The 17,710-nt window shown below is 45.8% G+C and overlaps 1 protein-coding gene across 1 annotated transcript in view; it reads right to left on the bottom strand.

Annotated features, from left to right (window-relative positions):
* The window catches only part of Skap1 (src kinase associated phosphoprotein 1), a 296,586-nt gene that overhangs the window by 25,061 nt on the left and 253,815 nt on the right, over positions 1-17,710 (bottom strand). The window contains exons 9-10 of the mRNA XM_032912818.1: positions 17,394-17,579; positions 7,677-7,724 (exon numbers count right to left, since the gene is read on the bottom strand). Of these exons, the coding sequence (XP_032768709.1) occupies positions 7,677-7,724; positions 17,394-17,579 (234 nt within the window). The remainder of the gene's footprint in view (positions 1-7,676; positions 7,725-17,393; positions 17,580-17,710) is intronic.

A 17,710-nucleotide genomic window follows, 5' to 3' on the forward strand; every position in this document is an offset into this window, starting at 1 on the left:
CATTTCTTCTTTATGCATCTGAAAGAACGGACCCTTCTGCCTGTCCATAAGAGAGGCTGAGTCAGCCAGCATTCTTCTGCATCGTGCCTCACATTTTGGGCCCCTTCCGTTACCCAGGAGCTTTATCCCAGGTACCTTATGAGGGAGTCACCAATAAGTACTGAAACGAATAGCCCAGTCTTTAAGTGGAGCCATGGGGGTGTCTCATCCATTACAACTAAATTCTGGGTGGGCTGGCCCCTTTCCAGCATCTCATTTGTAGACCCTGAACATGTCTGCCAAGATTTATCTGCAAGCCCCCGGGGAACAGAAACCAAACTGATCTGCATTAAAAATGAAAGCAACCGAAGACACCAAACCAAGCTTTAGAAAGCACAGGAGAGATTTACTGGGCTCCTCAGCCAGACTAGATGGCAGTGATGCCACAGGACAGCCATCGATTCTTAACAATGAAGAATTTGTATTGATCCTCTTCTACCCGGAAAGGTTAAACACCATCGTCCACAGTGGGCGAGCATGTGGGGGTTTGAATGGCGGGAGAGCTAATGCCCACCGGACCAGGGACACTTGGAGTTTCTTAGAATATTCCATACTAGACCAGTGAGCCAAGCACCTGCCAAAGGTGAGATTTGATCCGTGGGACTCAGAAGTCCTGAGATGTAGTTAAAAACCTGTGTGACTTTAAGCTAGGAGGCTGATGCAGGAGGATCATGAATTCTAAGCCAGCCTGGGTTTCACTGTGACACTCTGTCTTGAAAAATGGAGCGGAAAAACATTTGTGTGATTTCTGGGGACTCTGTCTCACGATTCCTACTTGGTCTGAATTTGTTTGGATTCTCTCACTGGCACCCATGGTTCCAAGGCTGCTCTTGATGGGAACAAATGGGGTGCAAACGGTCAGTGGGGCACTGCAGAGGACCTGGCTGTGCTTGTTCCTTCCCCAGTTTGTTTCCTAACTTATGAATAATTCAAATAACAGGGGCACAGTGGAACAGATCCCTGTATGTCTTTGTAAATGACTCTTATTATAGGCATCTTAAAGTGTACAAGAGCAGAGGAGAGACTGGCTCATTTGGGTAAGAGCAGATTGCAAACAGAAATAAAAATGTCAACCACAGAGACTGGGGCGTGTTTTCTGTACACAGAATTGTCCGTCTCTGCAGCAGACAATAGAGGGCAGCATACGAAGTAACTGCCAAGAAAACCTCCCTCCATAGACAGAGGAACGTGTTGGGAAGAAAAATAATCAGGAGAAAAATGCTAACTGTTGAAAAGAGAAAGCATATATTTTTTGGGGGGGGACATCAGTGCAGGAAATGATAGAGAAATATCAACCTTAAAAAGTGATGGTGGTTTCCTCAGAGGCTATGTTATACATTCTCAGTGCTAAGGGAGTTTATAAATCATTCCGAGAGTTTGACTAGATTTAGGAATGAGAAGCCACTTGACATCAATATTCTTTGTGGATTTGTAGATGGCAGAGAAAAATAATTTTTTAAAATAAAAACAGATTTCAGAGCCCCAACTTGCCTACTTAAGACTTGTGGGAAGACCGGCAGAACTACCCTGGCATTCTCTGGCCTAGGGCATAGTCACTTTGAGCTTCTGATCCCCACAGTGTGCTTGGGTGTAAGACAGATCCCAAGGTACCTCAGTTGTAAGGGAGTTTATAAATCATCATATAAATACATATGAGATTCCCACCACAACTTGATAATAGTGGAGGAGACCACCTGGGGAAAGACCTAAGCTAGAGACATTACACACCAGGCACAGTGGTTCACACCTATAATTCCAGCAATCAGAAGGCTCAGGCAGGAGCAATTGTGTTGAGTTTGAGGCCAACAGGACTCACAAGGTTGGTTCAAGACTAGCCTGGGCTATATTGTGAGAGAGACTTTGTCTCAAAAAAACAAAAACAAAAATAAAAACAAAAAAAAACTGAAAACAAAACAAAACAAACAAACAAACAAACAAAAAAACTCAGGAAGCTGGGGTGCAAGGAGACAGGGAGACAGATTTAATCAACCGTAGACATGAGCCTTCTAAGACACATAGGCTACAGAAAGGTCTTTGGTGTTCAGGAACCCGGGAGACAGCCCAGCCCAAGATTAAGGACCATGACAAACAGCTCTGAGAAGCTAAACAGAATGATAAGAGATAAAACTGGGGAGCACAGTCAGCCTGCTGTCCACAGAGTATTTTGGTTCTAAGGAGATCAATGGGGGAGTCACTCTTTAGCTGGATAAGGTTGGACTCCCATAGTACAAGACCCTTGTTTAACTTATGAGATTCTCACTTATGCTATGTGTACAGACACCTTCATGCATTCATTCCTCGGCATTCATCAGGCTTGTGCATAACACTGGGACTGTGCTAGATACTGGGGATTCCACAGTTCCTGCTCCCAAGGCTACCCTCCAGCTGGGGAGGAGCTGTGGACCAGAGCTATTATACCAGTATTCAGGACTATGAGGAGACAGAGGATGTATATGTAAGAGGGAACTTAGCAGAGTCTCAGCGGTCAGGCCCTCTGAAGCTTCAGCTGTCTACAAAAGCCTGACCTGCTGAGCGGCACCGGAAGATCTAGAAGGTGGGAGGAGGTGAGGCTGAGTAAGCTCCATTCCTGACGCTTGGCCTCAGGAAGGGCCTGAAGGTCTGCAGGACTGTACTATGGGTTTCAGCTGTGCCCTAAACCAGCCTTGTCTAGCCTCATACAGGAGAATGAGGGCAGATGCTGGTTCCTACAGGGCAATGAAAGGAGCTAGGAGCCTGAGAACAAGGCTTGTCTCTCCGGACGAGATTTTTGGCTCAGTTAGGTTTCCACCACACTGGCAAGTGCCTAAGTCAGAAATGATGCAATCTTCTGACCAGTTAATTAATTCAAAACATCCTCATTCTCATTTTGAGGACATTATTCCATCTAATTATTTTTTTTTCTAGTCTGTCCATTTGGGATGAAAGACAAAAGAATAAAAGCTTAATGCCAGCATTTCTCAACGTCTCTCTCTCTCTTTCAAAAAAAAAAAAAAAGTAACTGCACTAAATAAAAGCCTGGTAATTCAAAAGCAAAAGCTCTAATATATTCAGCATAAAACAGACAGAGGACCTAGAGCAATAATGACAACACTAATAACTAAAACAGTTATAACAATTAACAACAATTACAATGATAGGGGAGCTAATGGCTATGATCACTGCATTTAAATTGCTAGCAGAGCCGGGAAGGAGTGTTTCTAGAGAAGATGGGGGTGGGGTGGGGTGGGAGTGTCTTATTCTGTCTAATCCCACATGAGGGGGGCTAAGCCTCAAGTGAGCAAAGTGTCACAAAGAAGAGGGACAGGCAGACTGGCTTTCTCTTCTCCAGGTGGTTATTAAGAACCATACGTCAATCCACACCTGGCTCTTTGTGACCAGGGTTGGCATTTTTCCCTTTATGGAGTCCAGGCTGCTATTACTGGTGACAGAGTCAATGGAAGCACCCAGTAATGGGGCTGCAACACCTATGTAGTTTTCCTGCTCTTCAGGGACAACACAGGATGACTTCTCCTAGAGCTCAGTTGTTGCGGGGCATTGGGTAGCTTCAGAGTTCAAGCTGTGACCAGGGAAAAGAGGCTAAAGGCAGGTCAGTGTGGTGTTTACATTTTCTTGATGAGCAAAGGGGCCGTGTCAATGAGGTCTGGCATTAGGCACAGCTGTTTAAATTAGGGACACCAGACAAAGCCTTGAAAACAAACTTACCAGTTGGGCCCAGTGAGAGTTGGACCAACTCTGTAAACAGTGGCTTGGAACGCTCTAGTCTAAGCCGAGCCAGGAGGGGCTGCCATGTTTAGCACACTCAGAGCAGACACCCACCGCTACCTTATTAACAATTTCAGAAATATGAAGAAATTTGCCAGGTGTCACTCACTGTGACACCAGAGCAGGGAGAATATTTTTTACTCATTTTCCATACCATTTGCTTATGTTCAAGCCCATTTCATCTTGAGTTATGAAATTACTCTGCCCCTTAATTTTGTAAGTATGATTTATGTATGGAGGATAATCACAGGTCCTGATTCTCACCTCATCGGTTCCTTTCATTGGGTTAAAATGTTAGCAGGTGATGCTCAACTCAGGGTTCATCCTGGAAAAGCAGAGGACAAAGAGCTACAGGAGCCCATGTCCTCCCTTTTGCTTGGTGTAGACGTTTTCTGTCAGCGGGCACCACAGTGGGCCAGCAGAGGGTCTCCAGGCCTGTGAAAGACTACTCTTCTGCTCTTCTGACATGACTCGATGTTTATAAGACCAAGCCTGGTTTGCCCACAATCAGAGAGAGAGACAGAAAGACAGAGACACACAGAGACACAGAGAGACACACACGGACAGAAGGACAGACAGAGAAACACACACACAAAGACACAGAGACACGAGAGAGAGAGAGAGAGAGAGAGAGAGAGAGAGAGAGAGAGAGAGACAGACAAGACAGACAGGCAGAGAGATACACAAGAGAGACAAAGACACACAGAGATATACAGAGAGAGACACACAGAGACAGACAGGCAGAGAGATACACAAGAGAGACAAAGACATACAGAGATATACAGAGAGAGACACACAGAGACGGACAGGCAGAGAGATACACAAGAGAGACAAAGACACACAGAGATATACAGAGAGAGACACACAGAGACAGACAGGACAGAGAGATACACACACAAAGACATGCACACACACACATACACAGAGAGAGACAGAGACAGAGAGAGATAGAGAGACAGACAGAAGGGGAGACAGAGAGACAAAGAGACAGAGAGACAGAGCGCTCCATTCCAAGACTTTCTTTGGCCAGAGACTTTGAGTCTACAGTGATTTGTCTCTACAGCACGGCACATCCAAGCAAAGGAAAATTTTATACAAACAGCCCACAGTGAATCTTGCTTTGGGCTACCCAGAAGTTTCTCCCAGCAAAGCAGGAAAATATGATCTCACCACTAAAGACCTTCAGTGTTAGATTCACTGTGGGACTGCCAAGCTGGAATTTAGAGAAAATCTGAGGTGTTGAAGAGTCACTCATTAAAGTAACCATGTTACTAACAGTCACGCTGTAAAGAGAGCTCTTTATAGATTGGGCAATCAATACTACAAGGCTGTGATAGATTTTCTAGGTAACAGAATAAAATAAAAGAAATTGCATCTTACAGGGTCATTAACACTCAATAAGGATAAACTGAATTCTGTTCCTCTCTCCCTTTTCGGATAAGATCTGGAGGTGGGCTTGAAAAATGTTAGCAGCTCTGTCAGCGAAAGTGCGGCATCAAGTGACAAGGTCTGTGGGGGTAGAGAAGTCCTCAGACTCGTCAGGCACAGCACCTTAGGGGGAAAGGCAATTGGGACAGGCCCTTTTCCTCACAAACACATAACACCTGAGAAAAACTAGAAGCCACGAATGTACATAGCTCACCTGTGACCTAAGCATTTGCTCTGTCCCAGCCTTTTAAATGCCTTCATTCAGGCTGTTGGCCCTTCCCCCCAGATCTCTGTGTTTTGTTGTTATAAAACCAAGAGATGACATTGGGAAGTTACATGTGTGTTTGCAGTTTCTATGACTCCTTTGGAGGAAAGGCACTATATAAATTCAATAAATAAATAAGTAACCACAAATAATAAAAACCACTGCCTCAGATTCTGCAGAGAGAGCGGAAAGCCCTCCTGTTTTTTAATCAGCGAGTCACCAATCATTATAACTGGTGGGAAGTACAAGCCTCGGAAACATATTTAGAGCTAGCCTTATGTTAACCATACCTATTTGGGAGGCAGAATGTGTGAGGAACAAAAGACTTCTTTAAAAAATTCTTAATTGAATTACACCTGTTGGGATAGCTAAAAAAATAAATCTCCTTTTACCTCCCAGATAGAACCTGAGTGGGAGGTGGGGGGAGGGGGACGCAGGGAGGGAGAAGTCTGGGAGGGAAAGCTGGACTTTGCCTGGGCACTGACACTTCCAGAATGGAGTTTAATTCAGTGTTGGCCACAGGAAGCTTCTAGCTATCCCACCCAAGGTGTCCATGTTGAGGGTGTTTCTTCCTATGCTGGTGATAGAAGTTGGTAGAGAAAAGCCTTATTTGGGACCTGCTAGGTCAGGACAGATTTTCGGTTGGGATTCTGTATGGTAAGTAGAAAACAACAGAAGTTAGGTTTCAGGGCTGGAGAGAGAGCTCAGTCATTAGAGGATAAGGCTCACAACCAAAACTTCAGAAATGCGGTTTTAGAGGACTTAATGCCCTGGACTAATCATTAGGAGCTAATGTCGCCGAAGCTTACGCATCCCAGTGCTTTCCCTTCTGCTTTGGTATCATGGCCTCTGACTGTGCTCCCTCCTCCCAGGGAGAAGTTGGATCTTTGCAAACCTGAGTCCTTCACTAACCCTTTAAGAGTCATCTCCTGCAGGGATGTGGAAGACAGCTCAGTGGGGAAAAGCACTTGTCTAGCCAGTATGAAGACCTAGGTTTTAATCATCAGAGTGATTCCATCTAAATGCCAGGAGAGGTTACACATGTCCTGTGATTCCAGTGCGTCCATGGCAAGATGGGAGACAAGAGACTCCTGGGTAGCACGTCATGAGCCAGCAGGCCAGGCAAACAGCGTAGGGCCAAAACAACAAAGAGACCCTAACTGCTCCACACAAAGCAGAAGGCTAGGACCAAGACCGGAGATCGTTCTCTTACGCACGCAGGCACGCACGCAGGCACGCGCGCGCGCACGCAGGCACGCACACGCACATGCACATGCGCGCGCGAACGCACGCAGGCACTCGCTTATTTCCTGCAGCAACTGGAAAGGGAAGAGAGGGTTTTCTAGATGACTATGAGTAAGAAGAAAAGTCAGAAGGGAGGGAGGTAAGAGGAGAACGAGCAAAGGGCCAGAGAAGCTGAGAGCAGGGAAGGAAACCGGTAAAGAACTCCTAAGCTTACGAATTTCATAGACTAAGAAAAAAAAATCTGCGCATATCTAAATCACCCTTGAATCCGACTCTGCGGATAGAATGAATGTCCTTGAGGTGGCCCAAGCAACATGCAACACTCCTTCACTGACAATGAAGGAGTGAGTCCTTGGTCCACTTAAGGAGACTCCCAAGGGCATTGGACCTTAGGAGAGATGGGCTCTCTAAGAGCCTGAAGCACGGCTAACAGTCCGGGATGAATACGATGTAATTTTGTATTCAACAAACCTGTTACATATTCATTTCCAAATGTGCCTGGAATCAAACCAGCCCATCGGAGGTCAGCATTCCCCCGTCGTTCTATCCTTCACCCCAAGGCTCACTTTTCAGATCTGACACATTTCTATTCCCCTCTCGACTCGCAATCTCCCAGCCTCTCAGAGAGGAGACATTTCCATTCTCAATCCTCTGATCTCCGATGAGACAATTCCATTTTCACTGCACTGATTTAAGAAATACTGATAGGAAAAAAATAAATATCTGGTTTGGCTTCCCACCTTCTGAAGACAAATCTTGGCTAGGCTGGGACATCAGTTAAAGTGATTGGGTGTCTGCTTTTAAAGTTAAGGCACTTCTCTATCCAGTCACTACATTTTGGGCTTTTGGGGTCATGTACCAGGACTAGTAAAGACAGTGCGTTCTCAAACCGGAAGTCCCATTGTTCCACCCAGTGTTGTGCGACCGTGTCTTATACCTCGTCGCTGATGAGCGCCACGTACGTCCGCTTCTAGATCATCTTCATCTGAGGGGACAAACGGTTAGGATTACCATCCCTGTGTCGGGGGTGCCGGTCTCCGTGCTCTTTCTTTTGAGGGGGTCACCTTTCTCTGAGCTCACTGACCCCTTCTTTTTTCTCGTGTTTCAAATCAGGGTCTTGCTATGGAGCCCAGGCTGGCTTTGAACTCATGATTCCCCTACTTTAGCCTCTCAAGAGCTGGGATTAGAGGCCCGTGCTACCATGTCTAGTTAGGAAACTCCTTTAAGGGAAGTTTAGTTAATGCTTTCTTCTTTTTTTCCCTCTTTTCAATTATCTCTCACCTCCAAACGGGTCGTCCTCCCCATTCTTTTTATTGCTGGTTTTGAAACATTTTGAAGCACATATTGTATCCAGGGGGCTGCACTAGGCGCAGGAATATGCCAACAGACGAGCATACTCAGGTTCCTGCCTGGGTGCAACTTCCAATCCAATTCCCATCGGCTCACCAAGAGGCTTTTCCTTAGACCCGATTCTTTTTCTCAAGCCTTACTTCTCTCTTTGTGGAATTCTCGCTTGAATTTATTATCTCTAGGCAGGCATCTTCTTTGGTTTTAGTCATCCAGTGTGTGTGTGTGTGTGTGTGTGTGTGTGTGTGTGTGTGTGATTGGAAGTGGGTTTTAAGCCTTCTGTGATTAATTAGTCTTTAACACACCCATTCTTGTTCAGCTGTATCGGAGGCTGGTCATGAACATAGTTTTATGTTCCTAGTACTTGGGGCCTGTAGTTATTTTTATTTTTATTCTTTTGCTGTTTTATCCAGCCTGCCTTGTTCATTAGAGTATAGGCTCCTGAGGGCAGATGGAATGGTCTTTTAATTAATTGCTGTGGATTCCCAATGGGTTCTAAGTCAATGCTGGTGTCTAACTCCAGTCAAGTGTTTATATGACCAAAGTCACGTGGTGATCGGTTTCTTACCCTCATTAACCTGTTTCATCTCAGGCTTCGTACTACATGATATAATAGGAACTGGGTCTTTATTAAGAAAGTACGAGATTAGAGCCACATTTAATAATCCTACTTTAGGAGATAGAATTATAGTGCCTGTATATATAAATATGGGGCAGAAATAGGTTCACTGGTCTTTTTATCTCCTTTTCTTTTAGACACACAGACACACAGCCTAGACAGAGAGACAGACAGAGGATAGGACACAGCGAGCCATGTTTTGAGAGTCCATTACTCAGTTTTTCCTGTGCACATTTGACTTCCTCTTCCTAGGTTTTATTTCACACACTGGCCTCGTTTCTCCACAGGTGGAATCTTTGAGGAGACGGCCAAAGGACAGCCTCTCTCTAGCCTTTTTAAAAATGTCAGATTAGAGAAAGTCAATCCTAAACTCAAAGGATAGAAGAAACAGCACAGAACATGCCAGGCTACTACAGAGCATTAAAAATACCTGAATTCAGGGTTGGGGATTTAGCTTAGTGGTAGAGCACTTGCCTAGCAAGCGCAAGGCCCTGAGTTCAATCCCCAGCTCCGGGGGAAAAAAATACCTGAATTCAGAATGGGTTGTGGTAGCAGCGTTCACCTCTGATCCCACTTAGAAGGCAGAGGCAGGTGGGTCCTAGTCCAGCCTGGGCTTGTGTGTAAGACCCTGTCTCAAAGAAACAGTAACTACCCCCTGATTTTATGTTTATAAAAGTGATACCATTCTTCAGAAAAAATAAAAATGAAGAGTTTAGCATTCTGGAAAGGCAACTCACCAGTTACCAAGATTAAAGATACGCATGTTCATATGCCTGTCCTACACTCCTGTGGGAAAGGAGCCCTTTGAAGAAATCTTGTTTTAAAAAAATTGCTTACTTATGTGTATGTATGAATACATGTATGAATACATGTATGTGTACCACATACGTGCCCGGGGCTTGCAGAAGAGGACGTTGGGTCCCCTTGGACTGGAGTTAAAGACATTTGTGAGCTGCCATGTGGGTGCTGGGACTTGAACTCTGGTCCTCTGGAGAAGCAGCCAGCGCTAACTTCTGAGGCAACTCTTCAGCCCTTTGAAGGATTCTTATTTCTGTGTAAGGTCCAGCAGTAGGCTTTCCCTGTCACTGCTTGTACTGCTCCCCACCCCACCTTCAGGAACAAAGAGGAGAGGTAATGGAGGCGTGATGTCAAACGTAGGGAACAGGGTACATGGAAGCAATCCCGTTCTTTTCACCCCGTCTTTCTATCTGTCCTCCTCGGCTCCCTTCTGCTGCTATGATGCTCTCCCTCTCCGCTGTGGGCCCAGTCTTGCAGGACTGAGGATATTACAGTGTGAGCTAGTGCATCCTCCTTGTAGAGATGCCCAATAGTCTGGATGGCAAGTGGCTCTTTTCCTGGTATCAGACAGCTCAATCACTAGGACCAATAATGTGCTGCGCTTAGGCACTTTTGCAGAGAGCGTTCATCCTACCTCTGCTGTCCGTGTGCAGCTGTCTCTTCCTCCCAAGTCTAATCAATGTAAATTGGGTCAGATCTCCGCTGTGAATTACAAATTGGATCCGAAGTTGGAGGGTCACCGTGCCTGCTCCCCCACCTCCTTCCCACAGCCATTAGATGGGAAGCTACACCAAAGATCTTTTCTAAATAAATCAGACTTTATTGTAAAACTCGGCCGCTGACGAGACATAACCTCATTAGCATTGATTTTAAAATAAATTATTGAAAGTGGCCTGCCTGCTCTTTGCATTTGTAAAAAAGGGGGGAATGTAAATGTATTTGCAATGATAAAAATGAAAACCAAAACCTGATTCCTTTATCCTTTCAGGCAATAGCACTTAATCCAGTCACGACAAAAAAAAAAAAAAAAAAAAAAAATGGGAAAAATAGAAATGGGCATTGTTCAGTCTCAGAAACAAACCACTCTCTGATTACTATTGTCACTTTGGAGTCACCTAGAGAGAAAGGAAAATGCTGGCCGTTAGGTCTGGGTATGACTCGCCACAGTGACCAGGCCCTGAAGGAATAGGTGTGAACGGGAAACTCAGGTCCCCACTTCCGTTCTGTCTGCCTTGTCCTCTGGTGGCTGAAACTGGCCTTCCATTAAGAAGCCTTCTTACTGCTGGGTGTGGGCTGTGTCTCGGGTTTGCTGCAGGACTGAGGATGGGGTCCCTTCTTCACACAGTGGAGGACTGAGGTTGGGGTCGCACAGTAGAAGAAGCCCCCTCTACAGCAGTTAACGACGAGCACTGCTCTCGGTTCTGTCTTAGAGTGAGAGGGTCTGATACAATTGCTTTTGGACCCTTCTGTGAAACCAAACTGGTGTCTCACAAGGTCCAAAGTCAAGACAATTATCATGTAACTGGGATTTAAAAAAAAAAAAAAGGCTTTCTGTTTAAAAAGACGGGTGGGTGGTTAGGGAGCTAAATTTCTTATTTTTGTTACTCTGTACAAAGAAGCCTTATTTTTACTTATTAAGTGTGTGTGTGTGTGTGTGTGTGTGTATGTGCTCACATTTATCAGGGTGTATGTCAGCGGTCAGAGGATAACTTGGGAGAGTTGCTTCTCTCCTTCTACCACGTGGGTCACATGACAAGCGTCTTTACCTACTGAGGCATCTCGTTGGCCTGATGCTTTCATTTTAGAAGACCATTTTGATAAAGAAAACATTTCTTTAGGTTAAAGAGCTCATTGGATTTCTTTATAAGAGCATTATTAGGCGTTTTAGCATTACGTCCATGGAAATACATCTTCATTTAAGAGAGAATTAAAATTTATGTGCTACCTCAACTTTAAACAGTAATAGATTATAATGTTCCCGGCTCCTAACGGGGCATATGGGACCCCAATCTCACACAGGCCTTAAACAAATTAACCTCTGAAGATTACTGCCCACTTATTACATTAAATGCTCCACTTGATCCCCAAATATCTCATCTCAGTTGGGAAAACAGTCGAAGAAGATTCCGTTAACTGTGTGAACATGTGAGGGAACCACGGGGCATCACAAATGAGCACCAGTATCCGGAGAGTCGATTTCAATCAACATTCTTGGCACAGTGTCAGGGACGCTAATGAGAGGCTGAGAGGAACAGGACACTGAGTCCACCTAGGAGGGACAGCGAGGTGCTAGCTGCTTCTGACACCTGAGTCCTTTCTGAAGTGCGGCCCTGGCACCCACTCCTGACGTTTGCTGCACTGATACCAGAAAGAATAACAGGAGAGGAAAAGATTCCGTCAAAAGGAGGGGAAGGCGTGACAACAGCTTTAAGAAAATGCCCAGTGTATCAATGTGAAGCCAGATGTCAAGGTGCTCTGGCGACAGACGCAAGAGAAATACAGGGAGACTCGTGTGTAAAGGGACCGTTCAGAAGAATGGGAACGACCACTCCCTGGCATCCCCAGACAAGGCATAGTCCCCGTGTGCTACTGCTGCTCTCTAGACAACCATAAAACATATGGAGGCTAAGAACACATTTATTCTCTGCCGTGTATTGGGTAATCTCAACTGTAACCTCACAATCCCTCCATCCTATCTGTGGTATGGCTGAGCACTCCGTCTGTGCTAATACCAACATTTGGAAAGCACAGAATTTAATTCTACAAATAACAACCGAGTGCCTACTGACTGGGAAGAAAGACAAGAATACAAATCAGCGTGGTCAGAAGCTGAGCTTACTCAGTGGCATCTGAGAGGGTGTCACGTCCGAGGACACAGCTGAGCAGAACGTGCAGTGCTTCACAGGCACAGACTAGAGGGCCGTGCTAGGGAGAAGAAACAGCATGGCTCCAGCCGGCCCCATGGCTGTTACTCTGAGTGTGAGGTAACAGACAGACTGACAGGTAGACAGGCAGACAGACAGACAGACAGGCAGGCAGGCAGGTAGGTAAGATAGATAGAGCAAGCAGGGATGAGGAAGAAAAGAGGCCAAGAGACTAAAAGAGTCTGGGGACCGCACTGATGTGTTTTGGGCTTGGGTTTGTTTTGTATTTTTCTTTCTTTCGATCTTTAACTGTCACTGTTCCTTCTTGCTGTGTGTCGGGACAGCGATACAGGAGGAAAGATAATCCTACAGAATGTTCCATTAGATTCTAATTAAAAAAAAAAAAGAAACCTAGTTATACGCTTTATTATAAAGCAATTTGGTTTCTGGGTCTGTAGTAACCCTAAGGGGCAGGGTGGGTGTCTTCACAGACATTTCCAGAAAGACCGATTCATCTCTTCCAATTTGCTGTTGTTTTTTGGCTTTCTGTTTTTTGGAATCTCTAGAGACTTCAGCAGGATCCTGATGTCATTATAGCTACTTCAAGGCCCCAGTTACTGCTCTCCGGTGGCTCTCTCTTACTGGCGTCTAGCTTTTGAGGCCCCAGACAATGCAGGACCTGATAAAAGATGGCCTTATGTGGAATTCTGAATTGTGGATCTGGGCCTGAGCTCATCTGCAGAATGACTTCAAGGAAGATAAGAAACTGTTTAGAAAAATTTGTTTATTTAAAAAGATTTGTTTTGGGGCTGGAGTGATGGCTCAGTGGTTGAGAGCACCAACTGCTCTTCCAGAGGTCCTGAGTTCAAATCCCAGCAACCACATGGTGGCTCACAACCATCTGTAATGGGAACCGATGCCCTCTTCTGGTGTGTCTGAAGACAGCTACAGTGTACTTATATACAATAAATAAATAAATCTTAAAAAAAAATTTGTTTTAATTTTAATCTGTGTGTGTGTGCATGTGTGTGAGTGTGTGTGTGTGTGTGTGTGTGTGTGTGTGTGTGTGTGATGTGTATAGTATGTACAGGTTCCTGTGGTGACCAGAAGAGGGTTTCAAGATCTCTGGAACTGGAGCTAGGGTTGTGAGCTGTCCAATTTGGTTGCTGGGAACTGAACCCTGGTCCTCTGGAAGAGCAGCAAGTGCCCTTAACCACTGAGCCATCTCTCCAGCTCCAGAGCCTCCTATTTTAACGTCTGGCCTTCATACTTCATTTAGGCCATTCTCTGAAGTTTAATCCACTACAGATGAAGTTCTAAAGCTCAAGGGCCCCCATACCTTCAACAGGAATCTCAGAATTCCAGTGGATACCAACTTTGAAGCCACATTTTCCAGGACTAAGTTTGTTTTTTGTTTTTGTTTTTTGTTTTAAATAGATTTAGTCATTATGTATACAGCATTCTGCCTGCATGTGTGTCTGAAGGCCAGAAGAGGGCACCAGATCTCATTCTAGATGGTTGTGAGCGACCAAGTGGCTGCTGGGAACTAAACTTAGACTTCTGGAAAAGCAGCAGTGTTCTTAACCTCTGAGCTATCTCTCCACCCCCACCCCCATCCCATACACCTCCCCCGCCAAATCCGTCTCTTTTTATTTATATATTTTATGGATATGGGTGCTTTGTCTGCATGCATGTCTATCTCTAAACCAGAAGAGGTCATCAAATACTATTATAGACTGTTGTGAGCCACTCTGTGGGAACAGGGGGTTGAACTCAGGACCTCTAGAAGGGCGGCCAGTGTCCTTAACTGCTGAGCCACTTCTCTAGCCCTGACAAACACTTTTTTTTCCCCTGTGGTCTGGCTGAAAACCTTGAGTGCTCTGGTTTCTTTCCTGGGGACAAGAGTGCTAGCCATAGAGCAAATGCTAATTAGCCTATGACTAATGTGACGTCACACATTTAACATGACTACCCATATATTATTTTGGTTAGGAAAACTTTTTAATTGACTTGGTATATCCTGCATATTCCTCTCAGTTTTTTAGATGCCCATTTATATTACACTTGGGAAGGGAAGCCTCACTTCCACGGCTTTCCCTACAGGACAGCGAGGACTCCCATAGGCCCTACCCCAGAGGGCAGGGCCATCCCACTTGCCAACACTAAACATCCTTCTCAAAGCATGTTCACCTCTTAGAATGAAATGGACGCCATCTGACCACTGGTGAGTGTGCGGTGCTTGCACAATCTAGCGTTACTATTGGCTGTCCCTACACCCCGCACCTGGCCTCTTGGTTAAAAAAAAAAAAAAAATAAGAGGGTCTGAGCAGAAGGTGTTCTCCATATCCATCTGTTCAGGATCTTCAAGTTCACATCTGCTTCATACACACAGAGCCGCAAGTGCCTGACTGGAGTCTTGGGTCTGGCTGGTGAGGGTGGGACCTAGCCATCCCCCAACTCTTTGAGGAAGTAATACTTCCTATTAAACAGAACCAGGCTCACGTTACCGTCGTGTGTGGAGCGCTTCTCTGCCTGTGCTAAGTGCACACGCATCACTCTCAGGCTCCTCCCCAAATCCCTCTAGGAAGCTACCTCGTTGTCACTTTTACAAGTGGACAATCAGACAGGGCAGGGAGCTTGCTCCAGTACCCCCAGCTGGCAGGTGGTAGTACAGATCCACTCTGAATTACAGCCAGCCTTGTGCCTGTTGTACCTTGCTGTCCCTCATGCGGTTGTGGCTGGCATGCAGGGGCCTTGGGAGGGGACAGGGCATGCTGGGCCCCTCACATTCCATCTCCATTTCTTTAGGACTGTGGTGTGGCATATGCAAAATGCACAGGGCAATTTCAGAAGCACCAATGGTGGGGTGCTAGGGATAGTCACATGACAATGAAATGCCTATATGCCTCCCCGCCCCATGCTGTCTGTAGAACCCTGGTGGATAGCGGCTTTTGTGCATTGGATGCACAGGCAAGGTAGCTGGCGTCCCTCTAACCTGCAGAAAGAGATCCCACCTTCTCTAGAGTGTGGCGTCTTCAATTTCTGTGGATCGAAGAATATGTGTGAGAAGGCTGACTAAGCTCCCTGCCCTTGGGTCCACTCTTGTATACGAGCAGTGGGAGGTTTGGAGGAGTTCCCGAGACTTCAGCTGTGTGCAGGAGTTTAGGGCTCAGGATAAAGTTGGTCACTCAGAGGCTAGTGGTACATTCCTTGCTTCTGACCCAGAGTAAGGGGATGGATGGCTTCAAACCAGTCCTGTTTTCTGAGGTCTGTTTCCCTTCCCTTGCCATCCCTGAGCGTCAGCTTCATCCTCCCTGGCTTCTCTGGGCATTGCACACCTTTTCTTTGTACCCCAGAAGACAGAACGGTTTGGGGAGATGTCCCCAGAGCACTCTTCCAACTGTTGGGACCTAAGGCGGAACCTCACCTGGATCTTCCCCTGAACCTGGGCTGGGGTGAGCTCTCTAGGAAGATTCTGGCCAAGCTGGGGAGTGCATCTCCTTTTAGGGAGTGTGGTGAATTAGATCCGTTTCTGCACCCTGCTGTTGCAATGGCACAGGCTGTGGAGGAAGATTCTCAGAGGAGCTCTGTTTTAATGTAGCAATTTGATTCAATTTTCCACTCTATAAAATTACCCATCACTGCTCGTTGCTTCCTAACAGACACCTTCACTCTTAATTTAACAATCCTATCGAATTCTGCCAGGGAAATTGGAAAAATTTATCACCTGTGAAATTTTATTTTCCTTTGGTTGTATCTGTTTTTGTAAAACTTCATTAACGACGATGACTTGCTGAGGAAATTATCATTTTTTTTTTAACTTCAGACACAAGAAATGGCTCAACCTCAACCAAGATATCATTTGCATAATAAAACACAACACAACAACAACAACAACAACAACAACAACAAAAAGGCTGGAGATATGGAGTCTGGCAGAGGCTGGAGGAAAGGGGGGAAGGAGTGAACTCTCCTTGGTGGGGCTGTGTGGACACAGACGTGCAACTTAACTCAAAGAACAATGACGTGGCTTCTCTCTCAGGCAAGAGACAAACAGGGAATGCTGCCTACTTAAGAGGGCTGGGCCCTCCTCTTAGGGAGCCTTGAGACAAAATTATTTACTAATGATGCTTTTAGCAAGGGGCCCTGTCTTGGGGGGGGGGGGCTAAGTGTTAGATTCACCTTAGCTCCCAGGTTCACCTGGGATTCAGGTTTAAATTGCTATAAATTTTGGCTTAATTTGAATTTCTTAGCAGAGTACTAAACTCCTGGCAAATTTCCACAGGAGCGCTTCCTGAATGGACTTGAAGATTCAGCTCTCCCATTGTCTAAATACCTCGCAATTAAAAGGCTCAGGCTTTGGTTTTCTAGTCTGACCCCCACTGTGCTCTGCACTGTTCACCAGCTGCTGGATCCCCACCAGAAGTGGCTCCACGGGAGCAGTGATGACTGTGCGTTTTCTGAGATGCTAGTGAGCCCGCTTTCTGAAGGAGAGGGCTCCAGAGTCAGCCTACCCTAGGAGGGGGAGAGGGGAAGCAGGGTAGGTTTATTCTTAGGGGATGAGATTTGACTCTGGGCGATAATGAGGTGTGCTCTACAGAGTTTTACTGTACCACTAAAATGGTTTGTTGACATCTGCACGATCCAGACTTTGGAAATCCTCTGTACGTTTGAGACAATGTTTTGGCCTTAGCCGTTTGCTACAGAAAATAAGCCGGGGCTAGAGAGTTCTGAGAACGTAGCCCCAAACTCACAGTAAGCCAATGAAAGCCAGAGGGAGTGGTCTCTAGCCTTTAACCTTCTTGGCGCAAGAACAAATGGCGTCATGTCACGTGGTACAGCTGAACGAAAGGATTTCATCTTGTTCCCAGAACACGGCAGAGCCACTGGGCTTCCTACGCCATCTCCTTCAGACAATGGAGTTTAGATGGGGATAACTTTTGGGCTGTTTCACTCTTCTACCAGGTCAAGAGGTTTTGCGAGTAGAGTAGCGGGAAGCGGGTAGCTGGAAGGTGAAGTATCTCACCTGGTAGGACTTCGTAAACGTCCTCCTCTTTGTCCAGAGGCTCAGGCAAGGCCATGGCTCTGCCCTGGGAACCGGACCTTGCGGAGTCAAAGCCATCAATGTCATTGTACGTTTCTTCCTGTTCTTTCTCTTCCTCTTCCTCCTCCTCCTCCTCCTCTTCGAAGGGAATGGTCAAGGAGCTAAGATCTGCCGTCGGAGCAAAGATAAGAATGAGTAAAGATAGGGGAAAAAAGGCTGAGAAAGGAGGATGTGAGGGAGGAGGAGGGAGGAGAATAAAACATGTCAGGAGAAAATGAAACACTAGGTTAAGGGCTGTT

The sequence above is a fragment of the Rattus rattus genome, chromosome 9, assembly GCF_011064425.1.
Source record: "Rattus rattus isolate New Zealand chromosome 9, Rrattus_CSIRO_v1, whole genome shotgun sequence".
Lineage (NCBI taxonomy): Eukaryota > Metazoa > Chordata > Mammalia > Rodentia > Muridae > Rattus > Rattus rattus.